Source organism: Hyaena hyaena, unplaced genomic scaffold (genome assembly GCF_003009895.1).
Source record: "Hyaena hyaena isolate Hyena2069 unplaced genomic scaffold, ASM300989v1 scaffold_5, whole genome shotgun sequence".
Classification (NCBI taxonomy): Eukaryota; Metazoa; Chordata; class Mammalia; order Carnivora; family Hyaenidae; genus Hyaena; species Hyaena hyaena.
In genome coordinates, this window is record NW_024080637.1 from 367,874 (window position 1) to 390,404 (window position 22,531).

Consider the following 22,531-nt stretch of genomic DNA (forward strand, 5'->3'; position numbering starts at 1 on the left):
CCCCCCCCCCCCCCCCCCCCCCCCCCCCCCATCTATTTCCATCCACTTCTGCTGTCTCATGACACAGCTTCTCGGCTTCTCGGATTGAGCATTGCCCCCACCCCAGAACCTCCAAGGCTCAACTGTAAATAAAGTAAAAAAGCTATGCATAATAAGTCTTTATATAGCAAAATTGAAAATGTCTCTCTTTGAAGAATTACAAAGCTTTCTGTCTGAAACCTCTGACCTTTCTAGAGAAATCAGAGTCACTGTAGTTTAAAAATGTAGGTGGTAAAAGTACAAAGGATTACATTTATCCATTTTGCATGTCTGCCATCTTTTCTGAGATGAGGAGCAAATACCTTTAGAACAATTAGTTCTTCAACCCTAACATTTGAGGCTGTAATATCCTCATTCTCCAAAGGACTGTATATATCCTGGCCCCGATGAGATGGCACTTTTCTGTTAATTACTACTCCCACTTTATTTTATGAAAAATCTAAAGTACATGGATTCCAGAACCTTTTTTTGAAAATAAGACTTTTGTCCATATGGTGAATATACCAAGAAAAAAATAAAAAATCATTTGAATCTTATTAAAAACCTCTGTAATTCTTGACTGGGGTGGGGGGGAGGGGGAGGACTTCCTAAAGCACATTTAACAGAAAAAAAGAATTCTTAATAAAAGTCCTTGTCACATATTAAGAGGCCATACAATAAAAGTACTGCAATGACTATCTCTCCCTGACAGGAACATACAACAATAGTTACGCTGTTGAACAGCATCAAGTTACAAAGACTTCATTCTCAGAAGTTACTTGAAACTACTCTCCAAAAGAGAACCTCTACCATTTAAAAGAAGGGGAGGAAAAGCCAACTAAATGAATCAGAGACTTTAGTAACCTACTGATTTTTTATATAATATGTGTACAGGCAAAAATCTTGCTATGGTCACAAAAAGATACTGAGCAGCTTTCGCCAAATTCTTATCCAGAATCCTTGCTTGATCTTAAACATGTATAACCCACTCATCTTTAACTTCCCATTACTTAATGCAAAAATTATATTCTCAGCTATATGTTGTTTTCCATCAACATCTTTAATATCTAATACTATTTATGAACTGTGTTCAGCATAAAGGATATTAATGATTCTCACTGCTAATCTGCCATTGTGTCTGAGCCCATACAGCTCTGTTGAACAGGATGCTACAAAGGTTTACAATGCAGATACATAGTATCTTAATTACTCATTCTATAGTGAGCTCTTTAAGCATCTCCATTCCTCACTCATTTAGAATGTTTAAAAATGCCACGAAGAAGGGCTTGATGTCATCTTAACACTGAAATCCATCTGTCTATGGCCCTCTTTTGACTTTACTCCTTCTGCAGCCAAATTTTTCACAAAAGTTGATGAGAATTTGTCAACCTAAGGACTTGTAATGTCAGCTCCTTTGAAAGGCAATGGAATATTTGAAAGTGACAATGATAGGATCCTGCATGTAGAATATTCACTACATCTAGGAGTTTAAAATTAAATAATCCCTTTAAGATTAAAATACGCAGAATTCGAGATGCTTCCAATAGGGGAAGAGGCAGGCACATAACAGAAGAGATTGTTCTGAGTTTCCTCTAGTAAATAATATGTCCCTTATTTTGAAAATTAAATAACGGTATTATAGCACGAGTTCCTATTATCCACTGGCAAATAAATATCTTTCCATATCAAGAATTGTCACTCGGATCAAGCTATATAACTCACCACAGCTACATCTTCCCCAACAGCATGAACATGTTGCACTATCCAATCATGGGCTGGCAAAATTACAAAAGGAAATAAAATCACCCAAACCATAGCAACAAAGACAACAGCCTGACAATGGCAGATGCTAAACAGACATACATACAAATTTTGAATTGTATTCATTTTTAAAGATATGTTTTATTGTTACTTTTATTTCATCTCACATTTTTAACCTATGAAAATAGCCATTAAAATATTTCCATGAATATAAGTGCTCTGAAAACTATTTAGGTCTGGAAACTCACAGGTTACAGGGACCACCATTAATGCTCATCAGAGACATCAAAGGGGAAGCAGTATGGAACAAAGGGGTGTGAGTATTATTTTTTACTCCAATCCTCTTGTTTCCATTATATACTTTTATTTACATACTTCAGTTTTCTCTTTCTGGCATAACCAACAGTGACTCTGAACAACCCTAACTTTTAATTTATTAGCATTTCTAAAAAAGGAACTTAAAAAGAAAGCTACATTTTTATTTTATTCAATATAAATTCAGTTCCGCAGCTTATTTTTTTTAAATAAACCCTACAAAAATTAATAGATATAAAATGAATGTAGTATGAATTATAATTACTGGTCTTTTTTTTTTTTCTATTTACAATTAGAAAATTCACACTGAATGAGGCTTTGGATTTTTACACTGAAGTCATTAAGAACTAATCTTGCCTAAGTTTAAAGATATGAAAGTAAGGGTATTAAATAAATCCATCAATTAATCAGTCATTTAAGGGCATTAAGATGAACCTTGTTCCTATTTTCAATTTTTCTTTCTCTTTTAAATTAAAAAACAATATTAACTAATAAAACTCAATGTTTGCTTTCTTTAAAATAATTATCCACAAGGCCATAATCAAAGGGTCTGTTTAGAGTAATGTAAACCTAATTTTTTTTTTATCTAATCATTAAGAGAAGTTAGAAATATACTGTTTGTGCACATAAGAAAATATGTACAAAATCTACCTAATAAAATATTACGTGCAATTCTGATTTTTAAACTAATGTTTGCTTTAATTCTCAGTGGCTTCCCAAAACACCTAGAACCAATTCATCTATCTTAGAAAAAGGAAAAAAAAAACAATCTTAAGCTTGTGTTATAATGCTTCTATTCAATGAACTTCAACATTCTAAAAACAAGAAAAAAACAAGTCACTGCAGAGTTTTGACCCCAACACTCACAAAGCATAAGAACATTGTCTCCCTCTCCTAACCAAGTATGGGCTCATTCTGTGCCTCAGAAGTGAACTCCACAGTAAAATATCTCCAGGCGAAGGGTCTGGATTTTGGCTTTCTTCTTTCCCTTTGATTCAAGACAGGTGTGGGATACCATTTAAATGACATCCAACCCCCACACAACAGGATAGAGAGAGGGATACAGAACGGATCTCAACTGTAACTAGAAGAGCAGTCAGTGGGCTGGAATCAGAAGGCCTTGCGTTTAATCTTACTATACACATGTCACTTGGACCCTCTGAGACTTTATTTTCACCTACATAAATGAAGAATGTATATTTATTTGCAATAATGCCATGAATTTTTTTTTTTAAAAGACTAAGAAAGAAAGGAAGAAAGAGGGGGGAAAAAAAGAGAAAACGACCATGTAAAAACTTAGGATAATGCTTGCTGCAAAAAAGACAACTCAATAAAAGTTATTTGCCTTCCTGCCTTCCTATCTTCCACTGTCTCCTATTCTTTACTGTCAACTGATCTAGGTCCAAAATATTTACACAGAAAAGCCTGTGAAAGACAGGAAGAGAAGTAAGTTTAAAGGTCTCAAAGGACACTAAAGCTATTCTACTTCAATCTCTAGCTATTATGATCACCCTGGTTATTTCTAGGTTTGGGATTAGCAATATATTATGCATTAAAGAAGACCAACAGGGGCCAAGATATGTATCAAAAAAAGAGAACTCCTTTCTCTCAATTTTATCTGATTTAGTTGCTTTTACAAACAGAATGGCAAAAATATCCTCTCCACGTGGTTGCCATAATTTTTCCTTTGTGGACTTCTTTCTTTGCCTTATAAGCCATGTTTATTTAACTAGAATATTCATAGGAGAGCTAATGCCATTAGATAAAATACACGTTTACACTGTTGAATGATCATAACAACACATGGAGCATTGTTTTCTAATATTTTGGAGAAAACCTACGGTAAAAGTTATTCCTGTCTTAGCAGCAGCTAGAGAATTCTGGTAAGTTCAGAGGGACTCTAAAGTTTGGGTCAATAATTTGTATCTTACAGTTGCCTAAGCAACAGCCAAAATTCTGATAACACATAAGTTACCGCCTTAAAAAGCAAGATGGTAATAATCATAAACATCTCAACAGCCCCTTTTCCAAGTTTATGCATGTCACCGTGTCCCTTAACTGGACCCTTCAAAGATAAAAAGAATTTTTGCAAAACTTTTCTTTTCTAAAAATCTGAATAGGAACTCCGAAAGCCCCAAATAGTCTCTAAGTCTAAAACAAACTATGCCAAAGCACACAGGGGGATGGATTATAAAATTCTCCACTTGATATATTGGTGCTCAGGGTCCTTTTACAGTCATTACTTAAACCAAAACACTTTTGAGAGCATCTCCCTTTGTGATTAAATTCACAGTTTTGTGTTTCTGTTAACAAAGCATGCCAGTTCATTCATTCTCTTCCTCTTCCACCTGACTTCTTCCTTCTCCATAGCCCACACCTCCCACTTCGCAAGGATTTACGATTTGTCATATATTTAAAAACAAGATCTAACCTCTAAATAACAATGGGGAAATTATTGCCGAGATGGTAATAAACCAGTGTTTAGCACTTTCAGTGAATTCAATCTGTATTTCATGTGTTTTCTTCTATTCTTAACCTCAGAATTGCTTTCAATAATCAATATATTAACATTTGCGAACAATTAGAATTGTTGCTGCTTCTGTGCAAGTTTTTAAAAACTGACAGGCCATATTCTGCATCCTCTGGAAGCAGCTTGAAGCCTTAACCAAGTGAAACACCCAGTCCTACTGTGTACAGCAGTGACCACAACAAAGGCTGTGGTTTCTCCCACACTAGCCCTAAATAGGTTTAAATTAATGCTATTCATCACTGGGTGGAAAAGAAGACAAGGCAAATGTAAGCCAGCAGCATTGGGAAATTTCTTACCAACATTCAAACCTCTTAGCCATAAACGAGCTGACCTCCGTTCATAAGTTTACTCCAGAACAATGTTTACCCCCTATTCCTATACCCTCTCTGCCTTTGAATTTCCATCTTTCTCGCTACATTCTAGATGAAGGATATTGTTACTACACTCTAGACAAAGGATATTGTTACTACCTTCAAGTTACCCAAACACTCAAGGATATAAAAGCCATATTCATCTCAAGTTTGTTGACGGTCAGTGCTATCTATTTCCTTGGAAGAATTAAAAGACAAAAAGATAACTGAAATTTTCTAAAATTTTCCAAATTATATCAATAATGTGGAATGGATCAATCAGCCACAGAATCTATCTTGAGTTTAGCTTAAGGTTATGGTTAGAGTTTGAGATGGCATGCTACTTACTCTTTTGATTTTAAATGTCACTCTGCATTAGTCTTACTCCTTCTTTTTCTGAATACAGCTTCTTGTTATAAATCGCAGGAACCAGCAGCACACCCTTCTACTAAGGAGTTCACCGAGGTACTGAAAAAGTGTTATTATATAATGTGTAGTCCTAAACTTGAACATAAATACACATACACGTGTCTGCTAACAAAATATATTGAACATATCTTAGATACTGCCACAAACGAATACAGCGAGTTACCTAAAAATTAAATTACCGTAACTAATTCAGCATAAAATTATAAACTGTAACAATCTAACATTAGTCACTTAAAAATGTTTACAATCATATTCTATAGGCACTGCTAACCTTAGGCATAGAGCTATACTGTATTTAAAGTAACAGCTTAAAAAAAAAAAGAAATCATTTGCAGTGCTCTAAAGAGCACTCTGTGTGCAGCCTGAATGTGCACACACATGCACACGAAGCACACACGCGCTCCTACACAGACACTCCCAATCTTACACCTGCTCTGAAGCAGTAGGAAGTGAATTCTCAATCTGTCAACATGACCATCTGGTCTATCTGCATATCACGGCTTTCTCTATTACTATATGAAGGAATGGCAATCACGAAGCCAAAATAAACCTAAAATGCACCTGAATGGGAGTATCTCTCTCTTTGTTGAAAAGGATTAATACGTGGGACATCAGAGCAAAACTAGCAGAGTGTAAATAATTTAAAGGGAGCATTCACAAGGGCGTGACTAAATGAACAATATGGTACAGGTAATGTGGTCATCAGTAACACTGGCCGTACAGGTTCACGGAACAGGTACCAGACTGCCACGACGCCACAAACCGCTCTTTCAGTGAGTGTCAGGACAGTCACTATTCCTGGTCCAAGCAAAACTAAGTAAGGTGAGTAACAGGGGCAGCATGGAAGCAACCTGCAACCGCTGTACTAAAACAGTGCTGTGCAAAATTGGTCACCTTCTACCGTAAAACTACCCCTACTCGTGTTAGGACATTGGGACAAATTCAATTCGCTCTGTCACTGGCTCACCAACAATTACAGTAATTACCTGACAAGTCCTGGTCATTTATTAGTCTTTCAAAGCAAATTTTAAGGCCACTAAAAAATACTTTCAATCTTGGGAAATTTCCGCATCTGCGAAAAGTATATATCCTCATTGTGATTTAGCTTTTGAGCCTTACGCCACTTGAAAATTAGCAAAGGCCTTACTTAGCTGATGTATATATAATTCTATTTATTTAATTTTACTTTTCGAATGTCTCCACACAGCTGCCTCAGAGCTTTCATTCCACCTCACAGCAGGTAATCGCTATCAAAAAATAAATTGTGACACTATCACTGTATGGTTTAGATACAGCAACTTACCTCTATCCAAGAGAGGAGTCCTTAAAAGTCTAACCTTAACAAAATTTAACTAACTTAACTGAGAATCTTTCTAGAATCTGATTACATTACCAGAAGTTATACAGACGCAGTTTAAGAAAAAAAAAAAAAAACTCTCCAGAAAGTTCTCGGTTGAGTGCCTACTAATGAACAAAGGTTAACTTTATCTAAAAGGTCAAATGCCTGGTGGCTAAGGTTATGACCTTAACAACTTAAATTGTGACCTTGCCACGTGCCGGGTATATTGTAGATTCTGATACAGATCATCTGGTAAAGACTAGTCATAAATTAGCTTTACTGTTACACGCCCACAAAGAGAGCCATTTGCCACAATTCCGTAATATCTTCAAGTTGTCATACGATACATATGGAAGGACGACTCAAATAAAGACCAAATTAGGGGCATAAAATGGTTTTGCTCTTTTATATTTTTAAAGAGATGAAATCCTCAGGCTTATGGAATCACTCCAATTTCATTATACTTGTTACTGTTTATCAGCGACAAAATTCACACAGTTCTAATGCCATTGGATTTAGACGGGAAAAAAAAACTGGAATGTATTTTATGTATTGTATTCTAGCATCTCAATAAGTCTTAGAATAAATCACCTCCACTTTTAAAGAATGATTGATTCTGTGCTAGCTTCCAGACGTATTTACACGTGTGCTCTAAGATTTCAACTTCCTACCAAAGAAAAGGCTGAGGCATGAAGCAATAATTATCGTACACGTTTTAGGAAGGGGAAAGAAAAATCTTATCTTGGGAGCTATGTAGGGGGGGAGATGGTATTTTGGAAGGAATAAAAATCCAACATTTTAAAAGAGAGTGGGGGAAAAAATGTACTATAGGTGAAAAGGCCACAATGGTTTTGGCATGTTTCTTGACGCACGTTTCAGAGTCTCTGCCTCCTGCCAATACTGGCAAGTTCTCAAAACTTTTAAGGAGGTAAAAACATTGTTTAGTGTTTACAAATCTCCAGTATTATAACAGATGCTTGTCAAATCAGTTGTATGTAAGTTGACCGATCTACCTCGTATTTATATTGGCAACTAGCTTCCCTTCCACAAATAACAGGTCTCTAAATCTCTTAAAACAAAACCGAACTATTGTCAGACAAAAGGCCCTTAATATTTTCTTCTGCAGCCGTCCCGTTGCGTGCTCAGAGAAGCAGCCATTACTGCGCTCCGTGGAAGCCAATGGCCTAACACTTGGCTGCCATTCAGGCCTAACAAGGGATTCTGGGATACGGCAGGAAAACCAAACCGAGAGGTAGTCTGATCCACGTTGCTGTCAATAAATCTTTCATAAGCAATAAGGATGCTAACTCTCCTAAGCAACCTTCTACTTGTCGTGTTACCCACATAATCCTTCAGGTACTGAGACAACCAGAGACCGTGTTAGCTCAAGGATTTGCAGCAATGGCACAGTAACGAACAGTCAACAACGAGAGAGAACACGTGTAATAGCAGTAGTGGAAAGCTTGCAGCTCTTTTATGTCTAAGGGAAACGTTTATATCTAACACTTGGAACGCATCTTCTCACGCCGACAGAAATGTCACCGGTACTTCACCTCGACGTACCTGGTAAGGAAGCGCAGGCCATGGGGTGTGTCACCTGTTGGCACCCTTGTTTCTCTATGCTGGCCAATTAAAGCACTGGCGACAATTTATAAATTATTTAGTTTTCTAAGTATCAAAAAGATTAAACCCAAGATCTTAAAAGAGTGCTCACCGAAAGCGCCTGTAACACCCATGCTTTTTTATCTTCACCCCTTGCCTTTCCCTATCAGAATCTCCACTTACATACGCAAATAAATGTTTAAAAAAATTTAACTCAGCTTTTTCGGCAGAGAGAACACAGTAACAATAGGGTGAAAGGGGGATTAAATAAAGGATACTTGTTCCTTTCTCGAGGTCACTGGAGAGGTGTTGCCTTTTCGTTTTCCAGAACTGGCTAAAGAACCCAGAACTGGCTACAGCAACAGGCGCTTCGTACAACTAAGTACACATTCTCCAAAACCCAAATATTTGAAATACTTACAGATCACATCCTCTAAAATACTCATCGATCCCCTGCCAACAGAACGCAAATGATAATGTGACATGCTTGCAAAGTTAATTTCTCCGGTTTCTTATGTAAGGACAGATGGGTAACAAAAGTTCTCTTTCTAAAACATACATTGAGGAAAATAATAGAGAACAGGCTATGATCTGCTATGATCTGACTTTAAAAAATAGCTTGCATTTTTAGAATTAAAAACATTCTGCAAAACAGTACAGGGTTGATTTTACAGGTAACACCTCTCTCCTTTGTGGTGAAAAAAACCCATGAATATATGAACCCCAAAAGAGCCTAACGGTAGGATTCCACAACCTTCTTTCTTCCATCTGGCTCAAGTAACTGCCATGAAGGTAAAATTCAGCAAGAGCGATATGTACATATAAAAAGTCAACAAGTTACACAAGACCTGAGCATTCACATAACACAATGAACCTTTTGTCCGAAACGAGGCAAAAGAAACAAAGTAAAAATGCATTCTTTGAGTCAGCCCTCAATAGTTTCATCCTGAACGCTACTCTAGAATGGTATAACATACACAGGCAAAACATGCCTAAAAACAGCCTTGAAACAATAAAGAATTTTATCACCCATCAAAGCCACTCACTCAATCAATGATCAATACTGATTTCTCAGAGCATTCATGCGCTACACAGGTTGGTTACTTTTAAGATTAACCTTCCCATCAATTGCGTAAAGAGCTGGTTTGTTTCTCCGTCAGCTATCTTAGACAACAATGCGAATTCCTAAATACAAAGCTACTAAGTTTGAGTATTAACGTGATTCTTTTTCCTTCACAAATGATCAGCAATTTGATAGTAATCTTCCCACATCTTCTTAATAAGCATGGGGTTCAAGAGGCCCCAGTAAGTTAAAAACACTCCCAGAAGATAAGCAACTACAAATACTGCCTCACCACCAAACTCAAGGTTTTTCAACTAGATCACCTGCCATTTAAAACATCCCCTTTATGAGAAAGGTGTTAGGAATCTTCTCTCGCCCAGGATCAAAGAATGTGGCTGAAACCTATCACAGAACTACCAACACCTCTGATAACACGACTTGCCGAGAGAACTGAACTTGGAGAGAATACTCTCAAAGCTAAGCTTTTCCACCTGAGTGAAGATGTCCTCTCAGACACCAGGGCTCCCAGCTGCTCTGACTTCGGATAACCTTTGCAACCACAAGGGTCTCTACGCACGTGGCCTGCCACTTGGAGGGTTCCGGAATGGCCCGGCATATACAGAGGGCAGCAAGGAAAGAAACACACGAGAGAGCGGAACGTCTCACCGTTGCACTTACCTGCTGCATGCACAAAGTATGCCAAATATAAATCGAGTTCCTTAACAGAAACCCCTATGTGATGGGGCTGCACACAGAGCCCAGGATTCGAGCACTGTGGGGACTTTACAAGGCGCTCGCCATCAGTACTTTCGAGCGGAATACCTTTAAATAAAATCACCATAACGAGGTCCAACCTCCAGACTTTATCTGCCTGGCGAAGGCAGTCAATTCTTCGCATCTTGCCTTTCTGGTCTGGGTTGGAAAGAACACAACATGGAGGCTTTTTCCCTGTAACTGTAAGAACAAAATCCTCTCGGTACTCGGGGCGGATATCTTTCCGTAACTTGGCCAGAAGTCGAGATGCCCACTTCTGCTTGACCTCTGGTTTTTCGCTTAGCAACTCATCCTTCACGGCTCTCTCTTCTTCTTTTGACATACGCTTTTCATGTTTTTTGAAGTATTTTCGCTTTCGGGCCTGCAGGTTGAACCATGTGTAGGCGAAGGCTCGGACGTGGGGCAGAAGTGCTTCAATGAAAGGATGAAATTCATCCTAGAGAGAGGAACAAAAACAAAACTATAACTATAATGGAGACAAAAGGAAACTACTTTTCTTCAGATGGTCATTAAAAAAAAAAAAAAAAAGCTTATTTCACTTGAAAGTCGACTCAAGCATTACCTTACCAAAATTATACAGAGGATGCCGATGGGGAGTCTGAGGGGGGAGAAAGAAAACTATCAGGATCATTTCTCACAATCCCAGCAAAGAAAATTGCTAAAAATTTAAAAATGTTTTGATATGTTCACCAAAGTGCACCAGGTTCTACTGCCGGGCTTAGGTCCCAAATCCCTTAGATAGTAAGGGAAGTCTATTGAAATGCTTATAAAGATATATAATCTTAACCCTATTTCAAGAAAGGCATATCTAATTTTACTCCAGCCTTGACCTCACTACTTGTAGTACAGCCAGGGCTCGGCCGCCAGATTGGCAAATCCTAAACATTTAGATGCCAGTCAATGTTTATGGAAGTCTAGGAGCAAAAATCATCTCCACGATCAATGAAAACAAAGACTTTCCCTCTAAAAATACTGCATGTAGACTCTAATCTGTTTCGTAGTCATTTGGGTAACATCTTAATTCCTTCTTAAGCATTACAGTTGCATATGATTTTTTTTGTCAAAAGCTTAGAAAAATTTGGCATCTGCAGAAAAAGACATGAATTTGATATTCTTCAGGCTGAAAGAAAAGATCTATTTCCAAGACATACTTGCTGATACTGTGGGAATGAAACAAAAAGAAAAGAAAAAGGGGGAGAGAAAAACAAAGAAAAGCGTACATGCCAGATAGTAAATAGAATGCGTCATTGTGACAACAGGGTTGCAACTAAATACAGTTAATTTCGTGAAATGCCTTCAGTAATAATCGTCCCTAAAAAAGAGAACCATTACTTAATTTTTGAAAATAACATTTCAGGCTTTTTCTCACAAGGAAATAGAGAACCTGGTACATTTAATGTTTACGAGACTCCAGGAAAACCCTCCACCGTTGCCTCTTAAAATTCAAGTAATTTGAAAATAAAATTCAATTTAAGACATTCATATTTTTCTTACTGTCGTATGAACGTGATTGATTCTTCTACTTGATATTTTCTTAGGAAATATAAAATTAAAGAAAAATTAAACAGTAACCTCCACAAAGCTTTCTGAGTACATCTAACTTTTGATTAACCAACCCACGCTGATCTTACATAACTTCTCTCCATCGCACAATCCCCCAAAAGATAAATTATTTACTTTCACATGAATGAGGATAAGAAAACCAAAGAGATATTCAATGACTTTTTAAAGAAGGGTGTAGGAGAGATAAATATTATAAAATGCATTCTTTTTCAGTTTGTAATATCCATCTGAATATATACTTTGGAGGCACAAGTAACTGTGATGTCCAAAATATTATTACTATAAATTATTAAATTTTTAAATGTTCAAATGTAAACCGAGGGGTTAAAATTGAGGAAATATTTTATCAAGTCTGTTAAAAGATTATAAATTATAATCAATCATGTAAATGCTACATGTGACTATTTTTTAAAGTACATATTAATGTAATACATAATAAATCATTTCACTAATTGACATTTATCTTTCTCCTCTATGAACCAACTCTAGGCTCTGCATTTCAGTTTAGCTTCACAAACTGCTCTTTTTCAATAAAAATCCAAAAGAGAAGTCAGCTTTTATAACATGTGTGCCTTCTTTAAGTGGAGAGGGAACAGAGAAAAATACAAGAATTATATTCTTCTCTCCCATAAACATTTTTAAATTTCCGATATGTGAGAATCTTCTGATTGCCATACTTTAAAAGAGAGAAATGGGGTGGGGGGGCATTTTTCGGGTCATGGTTTATAAGGTATACTCCAAACCGCAAAGCATTTAAACATGACTGAATTGTGAGCTCATCCTTGAAACGCTCTAAAATACATAAAATTGGGGTTTGAAACAGTCCTTCACACTGACTGATTTTCTTACATACACAGGACATGCTAGGGACCAGGGCTCTGTGGTACCATGCAAAGAACTCCTGGAGCCTGCCTTAACTACAAAGTGAGCTTTCACCAGAGGGAGGATTTCATTTTAAAATCTCAGCCCCATTTTCTAAAGCAAAGTATAACTACACTCCAAACAATCTACATTTATGTTAAAATGTTATCTTATTCAAACGCTTTATTAATGACAATAAACATTTTTTTTTAAAGCATGGCGTTTAAGTGTTGGAACAGACTCCTTCTAGTATGCTTCTCACAGAACTGTGAATTGCGTTCATTCGTGTTCAAAAGGATTTTGCTTACCTGCCAACCAAATGCCTATATATCTCATCATAAAAACTCTTGAACGAGGCCAACTGTGTCAGCTAATCATTGAGAATAATCTAAGTCCCCAATTTTGCATCAAAAGTATTTACGACTTATTACTCCCCAAAGATTTCAAGAATGTGCCAATAAAAGTGCACAATATTTTGTGTAACTTTACTCCCATGTACTATTAAAGTGCTAGTTATCTCTCTCAACTCACGATCAGAAATACTCTAGATCATCAAGAGTAAAGAGTATCGTTAACTTGTAGGAAATGTCAAGGCACAGCATAAATTAATTTTAAAAAAACCAGTATGCCCTTATAAATCATGTTGCTGCACATACTGCCATACGCTATGTAGTATTTCAAAATATTCAAGAGAAAATAAAGGATATTTTACTTATGTACTCAGTGAGAAAGTTAGAGGCCACCAATGAAAACAAACCTGAAAACCTGTTTCAAAAGCGTTATGACTTTGAATCAGCATCTTAAACGTTGATCTGTTTGTAAGTAAGCCAAGTTTAAGAACCACTGAACACTGATATTTCTAGAACTACTTTTTAAAGGTTCACCTATAAATTTCTACTGGGTTATCATTCTATGGCCAGGTAAATGGTTTGGTTACGATAGGCTTGTATGGTTTCAAATAAGATGTCTGACATTTTCTTGATAAAGTTTTAAAAATTACACAAACGTATATGGAGTTCATTCTTTCATTCAGAGCACTTTTCACTGTGCTGACGGGACTTTCTTTAATGACCAATAAACTACCTGAGTCTGTCTTTCTAAAATGGGCTCGAAAGCTTTCTAAGTGTTCCAGCAAGTTGAATAAAATTGTAAATCAATTTTTTAAAGAAGAACTCAAAATCTATGGCTCTCATTCACTCTTTAGTGTACCTCTGCTTCACAAACTGTTACCCTAAATGTTTCTTTTAGTGGGGTTTCCAGAAGAAGGCCTAGTGAATGTATCAATCACACTGCCAAATATGTTTAACCCCCCCCCAAAAAAAAAAAACTTTCTTAGTATGATAATAGCTCATGAGTCAAGAGAATCCGGCTTCGTCAGATACCTGACTCTGCCCTGGGCCTGCACAGAGATACAGGTATCTTCGTATAGACACCATCCCCAAACATAAACGTATCTTTCAAGAGCTCACTTGAGAAGACGCTGGTGGGTCTGCTCAGGTCATTCCCTACTCTCACAGCACCCTGGTATTGTCTACACGTTCTCTGGGTGGCAACTTTGGCCAGCAAGAACTTCAGGCTTCGAACTCAGCGTTTTCACTGAAGTCATAACTCACTCAAATTCTCTGACACTTTGCATCTTATCCATATGCAATTGTGAACCTTGCCAGAAGTGGTTGGAAAAGTTTCCTTCCATACTTCCACCAGTTCCTAAAATAGGAACTTTGGAAGTTTGCTAGGGAAAAATAAAAAACTTTTACAATAACTATAAGCAACTGCTATCCATTACTAAGGCTAGGCCTAAATCCCAAACAGATCATTTCAACATAAAAGATGCATTTTTAAGAGTCTTCTGAGATCAAATAGCCGGTATTATTACTGTTAGATATTGGAATAAGAAAGGATGTCATGTGAGAAATAAATCCAGAATCTAGAAAGGAAAAGAAAAAAAATTATGGATACTTTTTTGCCTTTCATAATATTCCGGTTAAACCGTTATCTCCTGCTAAATGAAAGCAATAAGTGGCAGCAGGTTTTTTAAGGGAGTGGTAAATAAACATTTTATATGAAGCATACAACTTCACGTAGGTGATTAATGGTCAGATCGCAATGTACCAAAACAGTATGAAAGCTCGCACTTTTTTTTTTTCCAAAAAAAATTTTAGTGCAAAATCACTTGGACTTCATGCCTTCTAGTTAAAGAAAATAAATAATATATTCAAAAGGGTCCAGATTTGGAGCCGTGAAGTAGCAATATTTTGCCTAGGGGTGGTGCAGGCAAGAGAGGGATGGAAAGGGAGGGCATGGGAAGGAGGGGCGGGGGGCGAGAGAGACCCACGCTCCGAGTAGAGTCGGTCGAGTCGGAGGGGAAAAGTTGCCCCCGTCCTGCGCGCGGAGCTGCCCGAGTCGCGCGGCGGCGGTGGCGGGAGGCGGCGGGGGGAGCCGCGTCCGGCCCGGAGCCCAGCTCGGCCCTGCGCTCCCCGGCCCGCGCGGCCCCGCGGCCTCCGCCGCTCTGCGCAGCGTGGGCTCGTCCCGGCACCGAAACTTTCACTCGGGAAAGCGAGCGAGCGCCGAGCGGCGAGGACGCAGGCTCCACCCGGCCGGCGCTGGGGGACGCGCGTCCACGCAGCCCCGCTCTGCCGAGCCCGGGGGCCGGCTCGCCGCCGCCTGCCTGCCAGCCCGCGTCCGAGGGGCGCTGTCCCGGCCGGGGCCCGGGACGCCTGCCCGCGTCCCTCCCGCGGCCGGACCCCAAAGGCTGACAAACAATAAACAAAAGTAAGAGTTTGGGGAGGCTGCCGCGGCGCGGGCTCCGCGCGCGGGCCGTGGGCGCAGAGGCGCGAGTTCTCCCGCACCCGGGGGTTTCGGCTGCCCCGAGCGTGCGGGGCGCGCGGTGGGCTCCGTCGGCGGCCCCCTCCCCGGGCGCCGCGGAACTACAGAAACCGGCCTCCCGGCTGCAGAAACGCTGAGTCCAGATTTCAGCGTGTCATGGGCTGCAACCCCGCCGAAACACGTGCGGGGCGTCCGAAAACACCGCCGTTCCGCAGTCAATCGCCCCGATATTAATTAACGCATTAATAAGAGGGCGCCATTAGCCATGTGCCCACACAAATGGCCGTGCAAGAGGAATGCACCCGCATGGAAACAAAGTTACTTTCTTAAAGCTGTATTTCTTCCCCCCCCCCCCCACGAGCACACGCGCGCACACACACACACAGAAACACGCGCAGACACGGGCACACACCAACACGCAGTCCCCGGGCCCGGCCGGCGCGACGGTCCCCGGCACCCCGTGTGCCCAGCCCTAGGTCTGCCCCCGCAACCCCGGCCCCCCGCCCCCCATCCCGCCGCATCCAAACAGCTGCTTACCTGGGTGAGACAGAGCGGAGAATACATAACTGCCGGGCGGTGGGGTGTGCGTGTGCGTCTGGGTGTGCGGTTTGGAGGTGTGCGTGAGTGCGGGTGAGAAAGGAGAAAGAGGGAGAGAGGAAGAGAGAGAGAGAAGGGGGGAGAAAAAAAATCAAGCCTGCTTCTTGCGTTCACATTTCCAACTCGGCTCAACTGCAGCCAGCCAGCCAGCGCGATTGCCGCTCCATGAGCTGAACTTTAACCCCGCCTAGAGTTTCCCTACACTCCACTATACATGTCTACTGTACGCGGGCGTTAAAGGCATAGCGCACCCTTTCCCGCGCCCGCGCCCGCCCGGCCCGGTGCCCGCGAGCTGCCCGCGCGCCCGCCTCCGCCTCCGCTCTGCACCGCACCGCACAGCCGCCGCCCGCTCGCGCCGCCGCCGGGGGTGGGGGGGGGCGTGGGGGAGGGGGCGGCTGCGGCGCCGCGCGGCCAGCCGGGTCCCGAGCCTCCGCGGCCGCTCGCGCTCGCTCGCTCGCTCGCTCCCTCTCTCGCTCCCTCGCTCGCAGGCTCTCTCGCTCCGTCTGCCCCCCCCGCCCCCGCTTCCCCGCTCAGCGCATTACTGGGTAACGCAGTGAGGAGCGGTTACAGTCTGTACTCCCGGGCAGCTATAGGCTGCCACAGGATGTGCTTAAGCAAACAAAACTACTTTTCCTCGTCCCCATCCCCCAAGCCCCGCCGCAGACCTTCGCGGACCTCGGTGGAGGACTTGGACAACTTTGCCAGGTTGCCCTGCGCTCCCGGTTCACTGTGTGGGCACGTAGAGAACCGAGGAGAGGGCCGGGGGGGGAGGGGGGGGCAATTTGCATGTATGCAAATTTTTTCAAAAATCAGACCTCCTAGGTAACTTTTTTTTTCCCCCTCTGAAATGCGGTACGGCTCAAAGCATTGTAATCTCTCCAACGAAGCTTTCTGTGGGAATAGATCGTCGGCAGAGGTAATTATGCACAAAATCCTGCAAACTTTGTGCAGCTTCAGTCCTGTGGCATTCAGAAGCGGGGGTGGTGGGGAATAATTTCACACAGAGGAGTCACCGGATTTGGGGGGCGGGGGGGGCTGTCTGGAGAAAAAGAGGCGGAGATTAATGAGCGTTCTCCCTCCCAGGACTGTGAAACTAGTGGGTCTGAACACAGACGCCATAGAAAAAGTTCTATCACGTTCAGAAACAACAGTGGTTTAGCCGTGACATCTTTTTCTTTTTAGGAGGAAAAAAAAATGGGAAGGGATGTCCCCTAAGGGAAGGGAGATATTCTGGTCCACGAACGCGTGCCCAGAACTGGACACAGGCTATCATTACCATCCCTGTTCCTGGGACACCTCTGGAAGGGTGCCTTTTAAGAATCCCCTCTTTTTCCCTCCCCCAGGTAATCGTTCTTAAAATGGAAAAGAGCTTCCTGCAATTATTTTAGGTTTGCTAAAGTATTGTTTTGGCAGAAAAGGGGGGTGGTTTTTAGGGTTTGGCAAGTTGCCAATAAGCCTGCTTTTCCAGTTTTTTTTTAACCTCATATTTTCTCTCCAGGCTTTCCTCCCTCATGGAAAAAGAAAGAGAGGGAGAGGGGGGGAAAAAAACACCTTCTTCCTCCTTACCCCCATCCCATCACTTCCCCCTCATCTTCCTAACCCTACTTTGCAGCCTGCTGCATTTGCGAATCCTTCTCAGAATTCCAAAAGGAAAGATCAGGTTGAAAGACACTGACACACAGAGGAATCTGCACCTTGGTAGAGGTTAAATAGAGAGAGAGAGAGCCTCGGGAAAGAGGGCACTCCTGTAGGAATGCCCAGTCCAGTCTGCAGGTGGGGGTGAGGTGATGTGCTAAGGCCATGCTCATTCAGACTACACCAACCCACCTCCGAACCCCTCCGCCTTTTTTTTTTTTTTTTTTTAAGTTAGGGGCAAGAAACATCGTACTGGAGAATGCAAAATATAATCCTCTGAAATATTCTGCAACTGTCTAAAATTATTTTATGCTTGTTCTCCGATTACTTTATTGCTAAAATAATTTCTGAATGCTGCAGATCATTTTCACCCACCCTGCTCCCAAACATCCTTGAAAATCTGTCAAATTATTTATTAAGGGATGAGGGGAAATAAGGACTTAAATCTGTAATGAGAGAGTCCCATTTTCCCCAATTGCTTTTCCTTGGTTCCTCTTGGATTTCAGGAGAAGAGAAATGTCCTAAAAGCTAAGCCGAGTTACAGAGACAACCTCCCTGGCCACGGAAACCTTTGCTGGGATCTATAACTTCAACTCGCTCCAAGTTTCCTCGATAGAAGTTTCTGGCTGACGGTCCCAACATGTAACTGAGGCACAGTGAGAAGTTATTGTTCCGTGTGTACTCTTGGGAAGCTCTCTTCCAGAGCAGATTAAAATCTTTCTTTTGGTGTATTAAAAGATAGACTTCACATCTGCCTCTTTCCAAAACCAGAAAGATTCTTAGTTTTAACTGAATCTCAAGAAAAAGAAAAGGAATTAAAAAAAAAAAAAAGGACTGGCACATCGCCCTGGTTTTTAAAAATAGGGAAAAGTAATTTAATGCTGATATTTCTAGTTTAAAAACTTCTTTTGTTGCAGCAGTGAATGTGCCCGCGATTTCCAGCTTTCTGCGGTTAGCAATATTATCCTAAGTAACTTTTGGCGCCCTTCGTAAGACTTTTGGATATGGGACGATTGTTTGCGCCCTCTAGGCAAGGGCTGGATCCAAGTTCAGCACCAAAGCCCTTCACATCCGCTCCTGCTTTCTCTCCTATCTCCGCCAGCTCCCGCTCCCTCCCCCGCGGGATTGGGGGGGGGGAGGGGGGGAGGGGGAGGCAGAGAAACACTACAAAGCACAGTTCCAACTACAGCCTTTGGAAACAAGACTGAGAAAAATACAGTAGAAGAGTTACAGTTACAGAAAGGCTTCTGGTAACTTTCTCTCCAACAGGCATAAACTTAAACACACACACAAAGAAACAGATGTTCCTCAAAGGGCAGTCTGGAGGTAAAAAACATTTCCAACTCTCTCCCCTCTCCCAAGTTGCAAAAGTAAATCCTTGTCCAGAGTTCACAAAGATACTAAGACACTTGAGAGAGAGCAGGGATGGAGGGGAGAGAGAAGAAAGAAAGGATAGCCAAGAAAACAGTGTAGGAAACAGGTGAAGTACAAAAACTAGTTTATTGCAATCATATAAATGACCCATTGTTAGGAAGGATAAACCCCTTATTGGAAATAACCGCTCCAATCATTTATTTTGCAAGTGCTAGGAGGCTGCCTTGAAATGGGATTGTCTTTGCGCAAAGGAGGCTCCTGTCATGCTCTCTGCTATCCATATTCTTCCTGGCACAGAGCCCAGCCTTGCATTTACTGTGTTTTATTTGCAGAAATGTTACCTTGCCAGCTTTAGTGAAATCCTCTTAGATATATAAATTACGTCAATAAGGTTTCACTTATATGTACATCTCAAATACCTCTCATTTCGGAGGTTACTTGATAGGAAGATCTTATTAATATGATTTAGATTTTAATGCCCAAAGCAGTGAAGATAAAATTGGGGTTCATAAGTGACACTGCCATTAACTCTGTAGTTCTTACCAAGACCAACTTTATCAGGAGCATTTTCCAATATTTTTCTTCTCTAGTGTTTCGACCCGCTGGTCACTTGTGTGCAGATTTTACTTAGATGCATATAATACTAAATTGAATAATGTCCCTGAACTGAGCATCCAAGTGGATTTTAACATCAGATTTCCAAACCAGATTTGATTAGAAGGCCTGAAGCCTCGGGAAATAGCTCGATGGGAATTTAATCCAAAGATGGGAAAGAGCTGTACTATTTTCCATTCATTTCCCAACAGAATTAGGTGTCTACAATGCTCAGTGGGAAGGAAGAGATGGATGTATTTTAGTCAGAGGCTGCCAGTTACTGCCTCCAAGACAAGCTGCAAGTTACTGCAGTTGGTTTCCACTGGATTGGTATCAAAGACTGGTCCAAGAGGCCAGACTCCAAGTAAGAGTTAGCAAGTCAGCAATCTTCCACACACACCCTCCACAGGGGTTGTTGTGGTAACAAGAACAAATGTGCAGTTGGCTAGTTCTAATATCCTATTTGCTACTGACCATATATTTAAACAGCAGAATTCAAGAAAAGTGGCGGAAAAAAACACTCTTTCTCCCCCTCTTCCTTTCAAATGTATAAAACAGCTGTCAGTCCACCTGTGACACATCCTCCCCCCCCTTAAAACTGTTGCTTAGAGTTCCAAGAAGAGAGGCTTGCCTATTCCTTCAAAGTACTTGAAAAGCCAAAGCTTCTCAGATAACCAGAGTGAGAAGTGTTGTAATGCGGAGTATTCAGTACACTACTTCCCAAAGCTCAACACAGTCCTGTAGTTCAAGTTTCAAAGCTACACATTTTTTAAAAGTTGAATCTCCCCCTTCACAACAGTGAACAGCTTCCCTGAATTTAAAAACAATTACTAATGCAAAGTTAATATTTCTCTAGCAGAATTTTTCTAACTTTTTTCCAAAAGGCAATTAAGGAAGCATTACAATTCATGCAAAAATCCCCCAATCCGTTTTTCCCCCTTAAACTCAAAAACTCTTTCCTATTGTGCTTGCTAAATCCGGAAGACCTTGTAGCTTTGACAGCTTGAACCACACCATCCCCTTCAGAGCCGCAAAGAACTTCAGGTCTTTTCTGCCCCGCCCCCTCTGGCTACTGAGAACCATTGTACACCCAAGCTTCCTCATGATTGGCTAAAGCTTTTGTCAATCTCCCATGTTATCCCATTGATTAGAGGATCGAATCGTCAATTATTCTCCGGGTCCAGACATTTCTTTTCGAGTTAGGTTGACTGCTGAGGCCAGACGTCTTTTTACAGAACAGAGCACGTACAGGATTTTTTTCCCCCTTTCTGGAACCGAGCAAGCGCTAGGAGGAAAAAAAAATCTGTCAAGCTCAGCAATTTTTTCAAATCTCGGGGAAAAAAAAAAAGGAACCCCGATCTGTGATGTACATAGCACAAAAATTTTAAAAAGCCATCCACAAAGCTACATCTTTAAAACAACACCATCACAATAGACATTCACCCAGCAATCACTTAAACGCATACGCAAGCTAGAGAAATTTTAAAGTCTTAGCCATTAAACAAAATCATTCTACCATTATTGTTGTTTATAAAACACACATCGTATAAACGCAAAATAGAAAGTTTAAGATGTGCCACGTACCATTGCAATGTAAAAAGAGTACGTGAGAAACTTTAAAATGTTCAGACGAATTGCTTCATTTGTTGTCCCCCTTTTTTTGCATTAAAAAAAATCTAAATAAACTTGGAACCGTTGAAAACCCGGAAGAGATTTTTTTTTAAAGCTGTTGGCCAATTGCAGGCTTCTTGGAGATTTTTTTTTTTTTAACTCCAAATCAGAAGGCTTTTGCAATTGCAATGCGCGCTCTCTGCCTCTCTCACTGTCTCTCTCTCCTCTTTTGATAGCGATCCAACCCGGGCTGGCTGGTTCTCAGATTCTCTCTGGTTTTGCCTTGTGTGCTTTGGATTGTACGAGACTTTGCAGAAGTTGCAATCGATTCGCAGTCCCTCTCTCCTCTCCCTACCCCCTTGTTTATTTCCGCAATCGCTGCAATTTGCATAGTAACCACGCACGAGGCGCCGGCGGCCGCCTGCGGAGGGGGCCGGGAGGGGGCAGGGAAAAGGCCTTGCCCCCTTCTCCCCTCCTCCCGTCTCTCTCCCTGCCAGTCTCCTCCTCCCCCACGGTGCGTGGCCAATAGGAGCCCCGGCATTCAGCGCAAGCTCCGGTCCGGACACCGTTCGGAAGAAAAGCTCCTGTGTTACTAGGCCCTGCTCGCAGGATCGAGTTTTTGGCGCGGTGGAAGTTCCCTTGCTTGCGGACCTCGCCGCCGGTACTAGGGATATATGAGTATACAGTACCTTTGCCTGCGGTTGTGCGCGTTCTGCACGTTTTAATCAAGCCTGCACACCTGCTTTCTCGGTTTCTTTTTCCATAGCCTCTCGTGAGTTATTAGGCTGGTTCATGATGGTTAGTGAGAGATTTAACCTTTATTTGCACTGGTGTAGACCAAGAGTTAAAGATCCTCTTTGGTGCATTAAATCACGAGAGTGCAAAATGTCACAGAGAACTTGCAGTGAAATAAAGCTTCTACTCTAGGTTCCAAAAGGAAAAAACTGGCTCTGTTCCCTGCAGATGACTGAACGTAAAATCGTTACGTGGGTTCCCTCAAAAATAAAGTTGTTCCTTTAAAGGAGGAAATGCAGTGAAATTCTAGTTTAATTGCCAAGCATCGACTTTGTCAATATCCTTACAAAACCTGGGTTCCACAAAGTTTGACGCCCCCCCTTCATCTCCTGTAGCCTCAGGAGAAGGACTCTGACATTTGAAATAGGGGTGCGGGGTGGGGGTGGGGGGAGGAGAGACTGCTAACGTAGTTATTGGAACATTCGGTCCTTCATCTCACTGATTCATCTTATTTCATGAACCCGGATCCTTTAAGACCATTTCAATGTCAACCT

The 22,531-nt window shown here is 41.3% G+C and overlaps 1 protein-coding gene across 4 annotated transcripts in view; it reads right to left on the reverse strand.

Moving 5' to 3' along the window:
- Positions 1–16,756, reverse strand: part of NFIA (nuclear factor I A) — a 370,202-nt gene extending 353,446 nt beyond the window's left edge. For 3 of the 4 annotated variants that reach the window (XM_039238388.1, XM_039238398.1, XM_039238404.1), the window contains exons 1-2: positions 15,969–16,307; positions 10,086–10,617 (exon numbers count right to left, since the gene is read on the reverse strand). In XM_039238388.1, coding sequence (XP_039094319.1) covers positions 10,086–10,617; positions 15,969–15,995 — 559 coding nt within the window. In that variant the 5' untranslated portion in view covers positions 15,996–16,307. Of the gene's footprint in view, positions 1–10,085; positions 10,618–15,968; positions 16,308–16,703 lie in introns of those variants that run through there. The other variant, XM_039238382.1, reaches the window with a different exon arrangement.
- Between the last annotated feature and the right edge of the window lie 5,775 nt (positions 16,757–22,531).